The 17,126-nt window shown below is 36.3% G+C and overlaps 1 protein-coding gene across 1 annotated transcript in view; it reads left to right on the top strand.

Annotated features, from left to right (window-relative positions):
* LOC111061636 (exocyst complex component 4) overlaps positions 1-17,126 on the top strand; it is a 53,772-nt gene that overhangs the window by 15,464 nt on the left and 21,182 nt on the right. The window contains exons 6-11 of the mRNA XM_039425888.1: positions 1,590-1,713; positions 2,472-2,777; positions 3,765-3,922; positions 4,743-4,827; positions 4,999-5,123; positions 11,394-11,571. Coding sequence (XP_039281822.1) covers positions 1,590-1,713; positions 2,472-2,777; positions 3,765-3,922; positions 4,743-4,827; positions 4,999-5,123; positions 11,394-11,571 — 976 coding nt within the window. The remainder of the gene's footprint in view (positions 1-1,589; positions 1,714-2,471; positions 2,778-3,764; positions 3,923-4,742; positions 4,828-4,998; positions 5,124-11,393; positions 11,572-17,126) is intronic.

The following is a 17,126-nucleotide window of genomic DNA, read 5'->3' as shown; positions in this document are numbered from 1 at the left end:
GTCGATATCGATATTCTTCTATGCAAGTTATCAAAGCTTGGAATTAGAGGCGTGGCGAATAGATTGATAGCATCATACATGAGCAACAGGTTCCAGTACACATGTATATCTACTCCTAATGGGTTAGTAAACTCAGCCAAGTTACCATTGACACGAGGCGTACCACAAGGCTCCATTTTAGGCCCATTACTCTTTATATTATATATAAATGATATCCAATTCAATGTTCCTAAAATTACTCTCTATGCCGATGATTGTAACTTGCTATTTAAGAGATCAGATCTCATAGACTTGGAGATTGAGGCAAATAACATGGCAAATGAGGTTGTGCAGTTTTTTAATGATTCAGACCTCACTATAAATTCAAACAAAAGTCATGTCATCAGCTTTGATTATAAGTATCGTCCTTTTCACCCCACCATAACACTTGGTGAAACGAACATTGAAAGTTGTACTGTTGTGAACATGTTAGGTTTGTCGATGGATTCCAAGCTTAATTGGGGGGATCATGTAACAAGATATCATTGAAATTGAGTAGGTCACTTTTTGCATTTAGAAATATTGTTAAACGGGTGCCTAAAACAACAGCAAAAAGTGTCTACTATGCACTGATTGAATCCCACATTACTTATGGCATTGAATTATGGGGGAGTACCTCGAAGCAAAACATTCAAAGAATTTTTGTTCTGCAAAAGTCCGCAATAAGATACCTGGAAGGGCTCAAATTTCCACAGACATGTCGGGAGTCTTTTAGTAGCCTAAGTATTTTAACTGTTCCATCATTGTACATTTTCAAATCAATATTACATGTGAAGGATAGGTTGAATTCATTCCAAGTTAACTCAGATATTCATGGCTATAACACTAGAGGAAGGAATAACATTTCAGTTGAGAGACATAGGCTGAGTGTATTTGAGAAAACACCTACTTATAGGGGACAAAAGTTTTTTGCGAAACTTCCGGCTGATTTGAGAAGTATTGTTGAAGAAAAACAATTCAAAACAAAACTATATTCTTTTCTCAGTGAGAAGGCTTTCTATGAGGTTGACGAATTCTTGTTAGAGTGAAAAAATTATTATCTAAATTTAATGAATTGTTAAATGTTATTAGAGTTTTATTTTAAGATTGATATTTTATGTTATTATGTTATTTATCTGTGACGTTTTTCAACTGTATTACATTGTTTTTGTTATACTTTTGTTAAGAATAAAATATTATTATTATTATTATTATTCCACATGGATGCAAATAACATCTTTTCTTTCCTCCAGTATTGCTAATGTGATCTAGTATATTAATAATGTTGATGACTTAATATATACTATATCATTTTCTTTGATATTTGTAATTGATGAGGAACTGTTGAATAATTATTTATCTCTTAAGTTTGATTTAATTCTATATTGTCAATTTTTGTAAATATTACCATAGGCAACAGCCTTGTAACAATTATCAATAAATATATCTTATCTTATCTTATCTTATCTCTTGATATCTTAGAATCTTTTGATATTTTATTTTCCAGGAAGAATAATTACTTGCCGATGGCTTACTTTTTCTCAAGTTTCTGTGTTTTTATTTTAATTTAGAATGGAAATGAGTGATCTGATAGAAGACGTGGACCAGCCTGACCCGGAGAAGGACTCTGACCACTTCATGGCTATCATAATCGAGTGCCTTGCCTTGCTCAACAAGCTACCTGAAGCTGTCGAGGTCAGTAATTCAACCAATTAATGTATCATTCTAGTAGGCACTGTCAACATTTGAATTTTAACTTTGGATTTCATATTAATCTTGACGTCTAGATTGCGATCACCTCTACATCGGTCTTTGTCTGCATGCCTATATAGCGACTGGCACTGATGGTCAGTTTGACCATAGAGAAAATAAAGCATTACAAGATATCCCATGGTATAGGTTGTTTTTGTTCCAAATTTCAAGCCGATTTTTGTCAAGTCAATTATTAATGTCGAGTACAATATGTATTACTAAATAGTAATGTCGAACGGCACAATATGAGAGACTACCAGCGTCACATAGCTTCACGAAAAAAGCTTCTAGGACTATCAGCTTAACAGTGAAATTTGAAACATGAACCCCCTAAACCATGGTATTTTCTCACTCACTCTACTCATTGGGTGAGGAGGAGACCACAAGTTTTGTCCACCTATTTGACATGCTATCTTGATTAAGTTTGATTAGTGTGGACTTGAGTGGTTTTAATTTTTCTATGATGAGATCTATTCAGTGCAAGCTGGTTAATGAATAATTGAATTGAATTTCTCTATGGCTTAACTCTCTAGTTGAACTTGTTTAGTGAAACGTTACTTTAGTGTCTGGCCTGAGGCACATTTGAATTTTGATTTCTCCTTTTGTGACCTGAATAAATACCAACTTCTGTGTTGGCGCAATTGTATCGAACTGATGACAGTAAAAATTATTAATATTAGCAATTATTTTTGATTTGACAGAATCTCCGCAGCACAATGCACAGTCAACTGGTGGCTCTAGTCGATCGCACGACGCAGAGCTGTCTTTCGCAGGCGTCGGTGACGTCAGTGACGCAGGGGACGATCGCAGTGACGTCATCACCAGGCGTGACGTCACCGCCAGGCGTGATGCTGCTCGAACTGCTGCAGGTGTTGATCGACCAATTCAAGATGGCAGCCGCGCAGCACAGGACTGTGCTCGCTCTGCTCGTGAAGAGCGCGCGCGCACATCACGTGCACATCAGTCTCTACAGTTTGACCGACTATTGGGCGCAGGTGCAGGCTACGGTCAGTTCAACGAGTAGAATTTATCTATTTAATAATTTGACAATAGTTTATAAGCTTAAGCCTATTCATGCGCATAACGGTGGGATTCGAATCCACGACCAGGCACTGCTTGCAGACTAAAGTGTGCAACGCCTTAGTTCACGATTAAATACAATAAAACCATACATTACTTCGAATTAATATATTTTTTAAATTACATTATGATGGCCATTTAAACGTCTTTGCTTGTGCCTTAGTAATAGATTGAGATTATGCATCATACCTGCCGGCGGGATTCGAACCCTCGACCAGGCACTGCTTGCAGACTGAAGGGTGCAACGCCTCATTCCACAATTGAGTAATACAAATAAAGGCTGTAATTTGAAAAAAGAAAAGCAATTCTTGCATCAACAATATTGATAGTTGTCATCAAACAGTTCTACACTCTGAAATATAGTATAATAAATATAATAATATGCAAATTCCAGAGATTTAGCCATTCATAAAAAATATAGGGAAACCTACACACATTACAACAAGCTTTTGTTTGAAAATTTTACCTCTCAAACTCTTCAATTGTTTAGAAAATGAGTTGAATAGTTTCACACCAACAAACAGAAATGTTATATGACAAGAATAGATGTAAGTGATGAAATTATTTTTACTTCATGTTCAATGATTCTGATTCTATACTAAACGATGATTCAAATATATAGTCTTACTTATAACAGTTTTTATTCGACTCCTATTCGCAAAGTCCAGTAACTTACTGTACTTTTTGTGAGTTGTTCCATGTTCACTTGTAACTTGTTCCATATTTTGTGAATAGGCTATTTTTTATGAATTTCGAGTGAATAAATTTTATCTGATAATGAATTAAAATGCTGTTTAATACTACAGTCGTTTCAACTTATTAGAAGCTGAATTATAGTAATAGTGTTCTCACAAATGTGGCCATTTTTATGTTTTTACAGAAACTCTTACTGATGTATCTATTTTGTTTTGCAGTTGCAGCAAGTGCTGACCGCATACCTGGACGTGCCGGAGACGGCTGGTGCTGATGGAAGCACAGCCTCCGGTCAGCCGTCCAATTCAGCATCGTCAGCATCCTACTCCGACCAGAACAACGACATCTCGGCCTACTTCAGCCGTCGCAAACTGCAGAGGTAAGGAATCCACCTGCCCGTCAACATACCTCTCATTAGCCTTTTACAAGTCTAAGGGGACCTTTATATAAAATAATTATAATATATAATACGTTTTTAGAAAACAAATGTATAAATCACTTGTAAATTGGATTTGTATAATGTCTACAGTGACTTTCTTTAGTTTTTCTCATTAATAAAGTTCAAACATACAGGATTCCACCTTCGTTTCCGTGAAAAAATTGTAAATTGGTCCAGTATAATGGCTCACAATTAACGTAATTATTTATTGTCTTCTAATATATACAACCTATTGAAATTGATTTATCTATTTTCAACTTAGAAATGAATGTAAAGGTGCGTACAGATATACGCGCTGCGAACATGAGCAATTCACTTTTAATCACTGATTATATCTGTATTTTTACAGAAACGGTAAGATACATTTATATAAAAAGCTTGGCATCAGCTGATTAAAAGTGAATTGCTCATGTTCGCGGCGCGTAAATCTGTACGCACCTTTAGATAGCAATAAAGAATAAATGAATAAATACTATGAGGATTTGTCTTATTTTATCTGGTTGATATAATCATGGCAGTAACACAATGCAATAATTGATTGGGCAAGCTATGCTTAATACAGATTAATGTGAGCTTGAAGAGCCAGCTCCACCAACTGTTATTCATCAGCTTAAAAATCGCATCCCGGTGGTTTGGTGCACACCTAAAACTGTATCATTTGAACCTTCTACTGTCAGCTCTAATATATTTTTGCATATTGAAGTTCAATAGTGTGATTCCTGTTTATACTTATCTATAAATGTTTATGATTTGGTTTCAGGACGAGAAAGTCACTCTTCAAGTTTGAAAATTCAACGTACTCGCTAACCAAGAATAGTTACTTGACAGATGGACTCAATTTCAAGGTAAATAAAACATAAATTATTTCTTTTTCATCTAGCATACTTGTGCGTAAGACTGATAATTGAATTGCACAGATATTGATTGCATTTCAATTAGTTTGAGTACATTCATTTACTCAATCGCATTGAGTATTATAGCAGCTCACTAATTGGTCGTTTGGCATGTGATTTCAGTATGGCGATAACCAAAGACAGAAGAACGTGGTGTGTCCGCCGAGTCCGCAGAACATCACCGTCATCTACATTCCCCTGCTGCAGTTTGTCAGTGACATCGAAGAAGCCACAGCATGTGGACCCGAGTCAGTATTATTTAAATCAATTTTAACTAGTATATCTATCTGCTTCAGTTCAGCACTGCAGAAATTCATTAGAAAGCAGGGTCTGAGTGTAATTTAACTTGAGTTATGTTGACAATGAATAATTGTTTATTTATTTATACAACTACAAATCATATAGTATGATAGGGAGAGATCAACATACGTAGTATAAAAAGTTTCTTACTTACTTACTTTCTTTTCTTGTTTGTCACAACCATCAAACTGCATCAAGGGAGCAACGATCCCGCAGTATATGACACGTCAAAGTTTAATCTAATATCCACCATCCTTCATATTTCAACATAACAGATCCCACATAACATACATCAATCAAACATTATTCACAATGAAGTCTGCTAACCTGTACGGACACAATACAATAAGGAATTCCCTGAGTGTTTTTTGAACTCCTTCAAGCCATCAATTTCTCTTATGTGAGATGGGATTGAATTAAATATTTTCATTCCCATATAAAACGGGCCACTCTCCAGCAGGCTTAGTCTGTGATGTGGGTGAACAAAACCTCTAAATCGTGTATTATGGGGATGACTCACCTGGTTCTCCTCATACATTCGTCTATTTTTAAAACGAAGATTGCTAAATCTAATATATAAATAGCAGGAGCCGTCAGCAATCTCTTTTCTTTAAAATAAGGTCTGCAAGAGCGCATTGTATTAATCTTATAAATTATCCTAATGGCTTTCTTCTGCAGTATGAATATTCCATTATTCTCTATACTTTTTCCCCAAAAAATAACTCCATATCTCATAACTGACAGAAAATAAGCATGATATACAAAAAGAACAGTTTTTTCACTCCCTACTCTAGCCATTACTCTTAATGCAAACAAGGCTCTATTCAATTTACCAGTGACATGAGAAATATGTAGCTTCCACTTCGAATCACTCTCCACCATCAGACCCAAGAATGTCGTGGAATCAGAAGTTTCAACTCTACTTTGAATATTCAAGTTTATTCCAAAACTTTTATAGTCTCTACTGAAGGGAATTACTTTAATTTTTTTGCAGTTCAAACTAAGACTATTCTGAACAAACCACGAATCTAATTCAGCAAGACACCTCTCAGCCTCTCTTATCAAACATTCACTGTCCCTACTGGTGATTAAAGCTGTAGTGTCGTCCGCAAAAAGAGAGAGTTTGAAATTGACGTGACTCTCGATGTCATTAACATAGACCAGGTATAAGAGGGGACCCAATATTGAACCCTGCGGTACTCCCTGAGACATAGGTAACCAAGAAGAGCTGCATGTTTCATTACCAACAGATATTGACACTCTATGGAACCTCCCCGATAAATATGACTGGAACCATGAGTATTATTTCCCATTTACACCATAATATTTCAATTTGAGCTATAGAAGATCATGTTGAACATCATCAAAAGCTCCCGACAAGTCACAGAAAATACCCAGAGCCTGTTCAGAGTCATCCCTAGCCTTAAGTGTCCCCGGTCAATTCCGAAAACAGCATCTTCAATGGATCTGCCCTTTCTAAATCCAAACTGTGACTTGCAAAAAAGAGAGGATTTTTCAAAAAAAATATTGAGCTGAGTATGAGAAGCCCGTTCAAAAACTTTCGAGAAAGATGAGAGGAGAGCTACTGGTCTAAAATTAGCAACATCATTCTTATCCCCCTTCTTGTACAAAGGTTTCAAAACAGCGAATTTCAACAAGTCAGGAAAATGTCCAGTATCAAAAAAGAGATTAATCAAGTATGTTAGAAGCTTAAGTATGAGATTACATGACTTTTTAATGATAAATATAGGAATGCCATCCCACCCCGCTGAACTCTTATTTTTTAAGCCTGTCATTATCCTGAGAACCTGCCCTTCCGATAATGGTTGAAATCTGAACTGTCTAATACCCCTATTATTCTCTATTCTATGTTGTCTGAATGCTTGTAGGTACTCTTTAATGTCCTCTAAGTTGCACCTATGTGCTTTGGATTTCCTGTTGAAGTGCTCATTGAAACATTCTGCAACCTGTACAGGCTCGTCAACCAAAAATCCATCCGCAAACAATTTTGGGCATTCGTTTTTGAAAGATGAATTTCCCATAGTATTCCTTATTACCTGCCAAGTAGCCTTCTTCTCCCAAATGTTGATAAATTGTAACATTATGCAAGAAATAGGTTTTGTCTGGGTTCACTTGAAAAATTTAAATCCAATTTTCCGTCCATTCATACAATATTCAATTATCCACATCAATATTCCATTCTACATGAATACTTTGCGATCCTTTGGTGGCTTAATGTAAAGCTGGGTTTACACGCTCAAGCCATTTGCGCAAACTGGCTTGCGCAAGCCAAATTTGCGCAAACGAGCGAAATAAAATTATTCTGTTCACACGCTCAGTTCAGTTTGTTCAATTTGGCTTGTGAATTTCACTGATACTAACCTAAAAACCAGCTAAACTGCTATCAGTAGCAGTAATCTATGGAAGCAGTAGCTATCCAAATCAGTTTTGATCTATATCAGATTGTTATCCAGATCACTTATAGTATCCATATATCACTCCACAGTCTCCCTGTCAGCTTCTTGGTCAACTGATCGCATTTTTTCTATTAGGGCATCATAAGCATGAGATTTAGCCTAGCGATCACTGAATTCGTTGGACTAAATTTGCCATAGACAAGGAAAAGATTTATAAACTTCTATTAAATCACTCAGGAAATCTTTTAATTTGCCATATTTATTAATTATTATGATATAAGTAGGCAACTTATAGACATTATAGACAACTTATTACATTATATTATAGACACTATTAATTATGAAACACTTCAAAATTCAAATTCAAATTCAAATTTATTGATTCTCAAAAAAATATACAACACTTTCAAGACAAAATATATATATATATATATTATATATATATATATATATATATAAGATCTACACCTGCAAAGAAACCCTGTGCGCAGGTGTGAGTTGCAATATAAATGTTTTTCAAAATATTCAACAAAAATGATCCAAAACAAATTTCTTGAAAAAATACAGAATAAAAACTAGTACTTAATAATAAAGAGGATACTAAAAATAAAGGAACGGAAGGAGAAAAGATGGAAAAGGCCAAGAAGAAAGAAGAAGACGAAGAAGAAGGAGAATGAAGAAGAAGAGAACGGTAAGAGGTAGGTAAGTCAACTGCAACCATGGAGTAGACGAAAATTAGTTTATTTAAAACAATTTTTCCTCGATTTTATTTGCTATTATCCATTTATCTATGTCTGATCTAAGCCTTTGGCTTATGTTTGTTTTTTCAAGAATATTTAAGGGAATGTGGTTTATTAATTTATTGGAAATATAAGAAAACTGTCTCCTACACACATTCAAGTCCATTCTGACAAATCGGAAAATGTCTCGCGCGGGGCGCAAGCCCAAAAGAGATTCTCGAGGTTCACACTTGAGAACTAAACACTAATATATTTAGCATGAAAACTTGAATAGGTAAATAATAAATAAAAATCACGAGACAGTCAAACTAGAAGTTCAGTTGTGGTCAGGATTCGCGTGCGCATGCGCGAAAACGTACTTTTGGCCTGCCAGTTTGCGCAAATGGCTTGAGCAGTGTTTAAACGCTCATTCTAATACTCCAACCGCAAGCCGATTTTCTGTCAGAACAGAATTTGCTCAAGCCAGATTTTTTGGCTTGCGCAAGCCTCAAGCCACCGTTCACACGCACAAATTCAACTGCGCAAACTGGCTTGCGCAAGCCAGTTTGACAAATGGCTTGAGCGTCTAAACCCGGCTTAATACGAGTCATTAGTTCTGGTGAATAAATAAATTTAATAATAATTAAATGATTTAAAAATGTCAATTTAATTGTTATCAAAACAGGGTATTGATAAAGTCAGAACTCTTACAGTCATGCATGTAGTAAAATACGTCAATATACAAAATATAGTATCTCACGTCACATGGACGGGAAGGGGCCTTTTGCAGGCGAGAATGATGTTTCTAGACGAAGAGTTAGCCGAGACTAGAATTTCATTTGAGCACTGCAAAAGGCATTCACGTCCAAGTAACGTACACTATTTTTTGTCATAATAATCTAAAGAATAATAATTGAGAAATAGAAACATTACCTGCTTGTGCTGAAGTTACTATGCATTCTATAAGCATAACCGAGTTTACAAATTCCGAATCAGGAATTTTGTCGAAGTTGATAAAACTTCCACATGGAGCGCTGAAGGTGGTTTTTTGTAGCAGTTTTGCTGTTGCTATTTCGAAACTAGGAAACATACTCGACTGTAAAGAAAACATATGGTTTCATTACAGTACAGTATGCTGTAATGAGAATCATATGTTTATTTGTCCTGCAAACAGCTGTTTACCTTATCAAGCCGGTAAACATGCATGAAAAACAGATGACTGAATGATTATGAACAGATGATTGAATGACTATGACAAAAATACTTAAATTTAGTAGATTTCCCAATATCCATGCTGACAGACCGAGATTTTAACCATAACGTTACTGTAAATAACTTGATAGCTAAATCTAAGTAACCTCCAAAGCCCCTTGCATGCAAGGGCAAAGAGACGTCCACTAGCAGCCACCATTAGAGGCAAAACACCATCAAACAGGGACAAAAACTTCTCATATACACAGTAGACGGAATTTTAGTGGCCACCACTAACAGCCAGGTCTAGTGGACGCCTCTATTGCCCCAGTAAGCACTAGGCTTTACCTAGAGTTCTAATGATTTGTAGATTTTAAACTTACAACTTTAAAATTTTTAATAATAAGAAAACAAAGATATTGTCGAATTTCACTAAAAAAAAACTTCTCATATACACAGTAGACGGAATTTTAGTGGCCACCACTAACAGCCAGGTCTAGTGGACGCCTCTATTGCCCCTGTAAGCACTAGGCTTTACCTAGAGTTCTAATGATTTGTATATTTTAAACTTACAACTTTAAAATTTTTAATAATAAGAAACAAGAAAACAAAGATATTGTCGAATTTCACTAAAAAATTTTAAAAATTTTTAAAAAATTTTTCTTTATTGTTTTTGGTTGTAACTATTTTATAGACTCTTCTCAAAGTATGTCTCATTCTTTGTGAAATTCGTTGAATAATTGTCAATACAGTCATTTCATGTAAATTAGTGTATAAGCAAGTATATTTATAAAATAGAATTATAGTACCCTTTGAAATTAATAAAGTAATATAATAAGAATACAATAATTATAACAACTGGTAGTCCAGTCACTATGATTTCGGACCGTCTCGACGAGCCGAGAAGAATGAAATGTAGTTCTATGAAATCTGAGCATTGTGTCAAAAGTTATAAGTGTTTGAAATTTTGATCTTTGAGGTGTCCTTATGCGTGCCTCTCCACTAGGAAATACTGAAATGAAGCGCATCTAACGGGCGATTCTCATAGAACATGAACTTATATCATTGTGCGAAATATCAATGTGAGGACAATGTAGTTGGCTATGATGGTTGAAGCTGAAAATTAGGGTTTTTCACAATACAAGGAGCATTGTTGTCAGGTGTACCTGGAAATCTATATGAGATAGAGCACTCTACCTGATCTCAAATTATAGAGCACAAAAATACGCCCAGATCGATTTTGAATTATACATCTAAATGGTAACAATCGGAAGATATTGTTGATCTAAAAGTAAAATTCATCAGAATTGATTTTTCTTTTAATTTTACTCATTTTTGAAAAATCATAACTCAGTACTTATTGGAGATAGAGAGTTCTAAATGATCTCATTTTATTCAGCATTTCATAATCTAAAAAAAAAAAGGCGAGAGCAAATTTTCTGTCCGATTATTGGATTTGGCAGAAATAGCTGAAAACTGGAAAATTAACCGAAAATACGAGGTTCTTGGGCCACTCTGTATCTAACTCAAGATAATTTTGCATGAAGAAATTGGTTCTGGACTTCTCTCATCTATCCAAATAATATATTAGAAAATCAGAACTACAATATAAATTGCAAGCACCAATGTTTGTTTATATTGACTGGACTATTGTTCCAGTGTTCACAACATCGTCAGGTTTTATGAACGTTTTAATAATATCATCTTTAATTTGCTATATGTGTATTCTTATTCTATTATTTTATTAATTTCAAAGGATATTATAATTCTATTTTATGAATAAAAGAAAGTAGCCGTGAATTCATACATTCTAAGAAGCCAGTATAATATTGCAACATACAAGAATAAATAACTCTAATCTACAATCAATTTGATGTGTGTTTTGTTGCAGCAACCCATGCCAGCTGAACGCATTCATGTACAAGTACGTGAAGGAGGTGTTCGTGAAGCGATGGTCGTTGGGGGTGGGGGGACGAATGGAGGGGGCCACCAAGTGTGCGGATGCGTGGAAGGCTACCACCTCCACTGAGGTCACCGCTCAGAGGGGCCTCTCCAAGCCTCTCTTACAGGTAATCCAAACTCAAACTAGCCTACCACCCTACACATACCACCCACCCTACCCACCTACCCTACCCTCTTACATATTTTTCTTCTCACTCCCAATCGTCCGTCCTAATTATTTCCACTTTATGCTTATTTTTCTTCCTTTTTAGCCTCCCCCAATCTATTTTTCCCAATTTTAATTCCCTAGTACACTCTTCACCCTTTTGATGGGTCAAGTGCGAGGGGTGGCTCTTATTGACTCAACTTCAACTATACAACACTTGTAAGAAATAAAATAATCAATCATCTATCTATCTATCCCTCCAATGCTTTTCAGCTGTGCTTCTGTTTTTTTCGGGCTAATGTTTTCCCCAAGTATTTTTCAAGCATGTATGATGTGATCAGGGGCGGTCTTACGATAGCTGTAAGGGGGGGCGGTAGTCCAACAGCAGAGGGGGTGGGTCCAGGGGGTTACTTCCACCTGCAAAGGGGGGTACGGGGGGCATTATTTTTCTATTAAAACTCACGTTTCAAGCATTTTGAGCAATAAAATTCACGGTTATTTAAGGCCCTTTCACACCGGCGTCGTAGACGTCGTGGACTTCGCCGACGTCCATGACGCGCCCTTTTCACACCGCCAAGCAACATAATAAACATCCACAGACGTTTCAGTCAAATAACCACATCTCACTCGAGATGGGAGCTGAGCACGTGGTTCAAAAGTGTTTTCTGCGCATGCGCTAGTTTGCTTGCAGACATCGCGGACGTTTATGAAAAATTGCTCAGCAAGTGATTCTCAGAAAAACGTCGCCGACGTCCGGGACGTCCTGGATGCGCGGTGTGGATTAACTCATTTTATAGCATGGTCAGCGATTTATTTTTTCAAAAACGTCCCGGACGTCGACGACGTCCTCGAACTCGGTGTGAAAAGGCCTTTAGGTTGGTTGAGTAGTTTTGCCGTTTTGTATGGTGTTTGGTATTTTATTAAACAGTCCGGCAATTTATACAATTTCTACTATTTGCAGTATTCCTAGATAAGATAAGATAATCTCTTTATTCAACACAGCATATAATACAATATATTTGAATATCTTCTAGTCACAGGTCATTCCTTGAGGAATTGTTGGAAATATACTCACATCAATGGACATAGAATAAGCACCAGTACAAAGACATGAGATACATAAAGTACGTTTTAAAAGTAGTGCAGGACATAGAAATTTATTATTACTAGATGCTTCAATCATTTATTACAGAAATAATCATTGAAACTATAATAAGCTTTTGCAACAAGAAAGCTGTATAATTTATTTTTGAATATATTCTTGTTTGTTAGGGACTGCAGCTCAATTGGTAAATTATTGTAAAGCTTTGAACCAATGTAAGCAGGAATTTTCTCATACAGTTGAAGCCTGTGCTGTCTTAAAGCTAATTTATTTCTGCCTCTAGTATTATGATTGTGGATGTCAGCGTTTGTGGCCAGATCTGAGATATGGTCGTGAGTGAAGACTAATAATTTGAAAATATAATTGAGGGTAGAGTTGAAATGTTCAAATAGACGAAAGCCTCTCTACATGACTAATTAAATTTGAGTCCAGCCAAATAGCGAATAGCTCTTTTTTGCAATTTAAATATTTTTTGGAAGTGCAAATCTGCAGTGCTTTCCCATAACTCTATCCCATAAGCAACATGGGAGTGAAACAATGCAAAGTAAACCATCTTTGAAACAGATAATGGTACAAATTTTACCATATTTCTTATCACAAAAAGATCTCTACTCACTCTATTAACTATTACATTTACATGCTCATCCCACACAAACTTGAAATCTAGCTCTAGGCCAAGTAATTTCACAGAATCTGTATTTCGTATACAATCATTTCCTATAAACAAATGTGGCTCAATCGCACTGTGTCTCAGACTAAAATTTATTAGATTACTTTTTTTTGAATTTACTGTCAGGGAGAGCGAATTAAAATACTGAACAACTCTATTACACACCAGATTACAATCAATTTCTAGGTCTTCCAAGTTTCTGTCCGCAAATATCAAAGATGTATCGTCAGCGTATAGCGTCAACTTATTTTGAGGTACAAGAGAAGAAATATCATTTATATATAGTATAAAAAGAAGAGGTCCCAAAATAGAACCCTGCGGTACTCCTGAGGATACTTTAACAAGTTTTGAAGCGGTTTGTTCCTGATCGCCTTGAATTGAAACATACTGATATCGATCAGACAGATATGACTTTATGAGATCATTTGCTCTACCATTTATACCAAGGCCATTTAATTTATCTAACAACAGGCTGTTGTCCACGCAATCGAAAGCCTTTGATAGATCTAGCATTACACCAGCCGTATATTTACCATCTTCAATGTTTGTTATCAGTCCTTCAAAAATCTCTATTAGGGCTGAAGTAGTTGATTTTGTTTTACAAAACCATGTTGATTGGGTGAAATCAGATTGTGCTTAACAAGGTAGGCTACCAGTCTAGTGAGAATGATGGTTTCAAAAATCTTTGAAAAAGCTGTTAAAATTGAGAAATGGGTCTGAAATTATTTATGTCATGTTTGCTACCTTCTTTGAAAAGTGGAATAACTTTAGCTATTTTTAAAATGGCCGGAAATTCACCAGATTCGAGCATAGAGTTGACGATGCAAGATATTGGCTGGGCAATGGCTCTTTTACACTGCTTTAACACCCTTAAGGAGACATCATCATGACCAGTGCTATTTTTTTGGCTTAAATCTATCGATAGTTTGTAAGATCTCATCTTCGTTAGATGGTATTAGGTAGAAGTGCTCAGATGGCGGAACTGGAACATTCTGGTTGCTTATAGGAGTATTATTAGAAGTCAGTTGTGTTTTATTTAAATCTTTACTTAATCTTTGAGCAACACTAGCAAAAAAATTGTTAAATTCGTCTGCAATACGTCTTTTGTCAGTAACATGTTCATCCTCAATATCAAGTCCTAGTCAGTCAATTTTTCGTTCAAACCCTTTACCTCTAAATTGATTTATTAGCTTCCAACTGGTTTTAGATCTATTTGTTGAATTTTTAAATTACCATAAAATTCTTTTTTTGCTCTGGTTACTAGATGGTCATAATGATTTTTTACACTGTTGATAAGTGTAAACTCTAAGGTTCAACTTTACGAAATTTATATTGATTTTAAATTGGTAATCAATAATTTTGAGGTAAAGTGGACTGTATTGAATAGAAAAGAAACAAGTGATATCTCTACAGAAACAAGTACATGCAATGAAAATATAAAAGAACAACTCACCGAAAATCTGCAGAGTACCTAATGTAGTATTTATATTATTGAGCTTACAACTCCCAGGTAAGGTATTCAGGTGTCCCCGAGGTAGGAGATGAATCAAGGATGGTGAAAAGGCAAGCTTAATTGTCATCTACTGTTGGTAAATTCGGCTTCCATCATATAACGTTGCACATATATTTCTGACGAGATATTTACAATGTCTTTAAAGACTATAGATCGGTGAACTTTCCAATCGAAAAATAATAGTTAAAACTTTCAACTAAAGGGAGTTTGGCAAACACTCTTCCAAACGTAGGTTTATGGTGTACGATTTAACATTAACGAAAAAATAATAATTTGAAGAACGATTTTCTTCTGGGAATGATCGACGAAAATTACCAATTCCCGACTCGAGGCAAGCTATTTCAAAGCGAGACTGAACTGAAAGAAAAAACCTACTGGCTAGTGAGCGCGACGCACTCAAGTGAAAGAAATACGAACTGAACGAGGAGCGCGCGTCCAATTCAAAAACGAAAAATGAAAACTAGAGCTGGCTCCAACATCCCCCCCGGCTGAAAAGCTATTTTCAGACAAGGCTAGAGAACAAAGAAACGAAAAAACAATGAATAAACGACGAAAGAAATAAAAATAAAACAAAACGAGAATAAAACAAAAAATGCAAAAGGAAAATTATTGAGTAGGCAACGGATACAACTTTGTAGCCGGCCTTTTGAAGCGACCATTGGCGCACCGCACCATAGCCACTCGAACGACACCGTCAGCACCGGGAAATACTTCCTCAATCACCCCCAGAGGCCATTTCAACGGTGCGACATTTGGTTGATCCACTAGGACGATTGTACCAACCGTGAGAGGGGTGGAATCCTTACACCATTTCACACGGGTTTGTAATTCATGTAAGTATTCTTTGCGCCAACGACTCCAGAAAGACTGAACCATTTGATTGACTAATTCAAACCGATCCAAGCGATTCATTGGACGATCTTCCACATTTAACATAGGAAGGTACTTAAGAGGTGTCAAAGTGAGAAAATGAGCCGGTGTGAGGGCGAGGGGTTCACTCGGATCCGCGCTCATTTGACATAACGGGCGTGAGTTAAGTACAGCCTCAATTTGAACTAAGACAGTGTTCAATTCTTCGTAAGTCAACAACTGGTTACCAATAACTCGAAACAGGTGTGACTTTACTGATTTTATATTCGCCTCCCAAAGACCGCCGAAGTGAGGTGAACCTGGCGGGATGAAATTCCACTCAATGCTATGATCAGCAAGTTCATTCTGGAGCAGGTTTTGATATTCCTTGGAGTTCAGCATCCGTGACAATTTTATTAGCTCATCATAGGCGCCGACGAAGTTGGTACCATTATCGGAATACATGACCTTACAAGGACCTCGTCGAGCAAGGAAACGGCGAAAAGCTGATAAGAACATTTGGGTCGATAAGTCCGAAACTAATTCAATGTGAACGGCTTTAGTTGCCATACAGACAAAAAGACAAATGTACGATTAAATATGAAAGGATTCCGACGCCTGGCCATGGTGATTCGAATGGGTCCACCATAATCAACTCCACATTGGACGAATGGTTTAGACGACAGAGTTCTACAGGCTGGCAGATTGCCCATTTTCGGCGGTGTAAGAGTGGGACGATAGTGAAAACACTTGTTACATTTTCGTACATGACTCCTTATAAGGACACGGGCTGATAAAATCCATATTTTTGTCTCAAAATAGACGCCAATAAATGAGGTCCAGCGTGACAGTGCTTTTCATGAAAATAATCAATCAAAAGCGTGACCAATGGATCATTTTTCGGTAATATAATCGGATGACAGCTGTCATAATTCAACTCAGAATTTTGTAAACGTCCACCCACACGAATAATATCATGATCAAGAAAGGGTGACAGTTGTTGAAGATGAGAAGTACATTCTTTCCCAGCTTTCAATTCCAGTAATTCTTTCGAAAAATGAATTTTTTGTACGACTTTACACAAATGTTTTTCCGCCAAATCGAAATCTAATTCATGAGGTTTAGGCAATAGACGAAGTACTTTCAATATTAACACCATGATACGCAATAGACGTTGGTAGTTGGAACAACGAGCAATTAAAAGATGAATCGAATTAATAGATGAATTTTCCGACTGTACTACAGTGACAATTGAGTGAACCTTGACCTCAGGTAGACACTCTATAGGTTCCAGATCGACCTTGACGGGCCAATCACTCTCTTCTAACATTAGCCAAGAGGGGCCAGACCACCACAAATCATGATTAATTATTTCAGAAGGGG

The sequence above is a fragment of the Nilaparvata lugens genome, chromosome 4 (assembly GCF_014356525.2).
Source record: "Nilaparvata lugens isolate BPH chromosome 4, ASM1435652v1, whole genome shotgun sequence".
NCBI lineage: Eukaryota > Metazoa > Arthropoda > Insecta > Hemiptera > Delphacidae > Nilaparvata > Nilaparvata lugens.
This window is presented reverse-complemented; position numbering and strand designations above follow the sequence as displayed.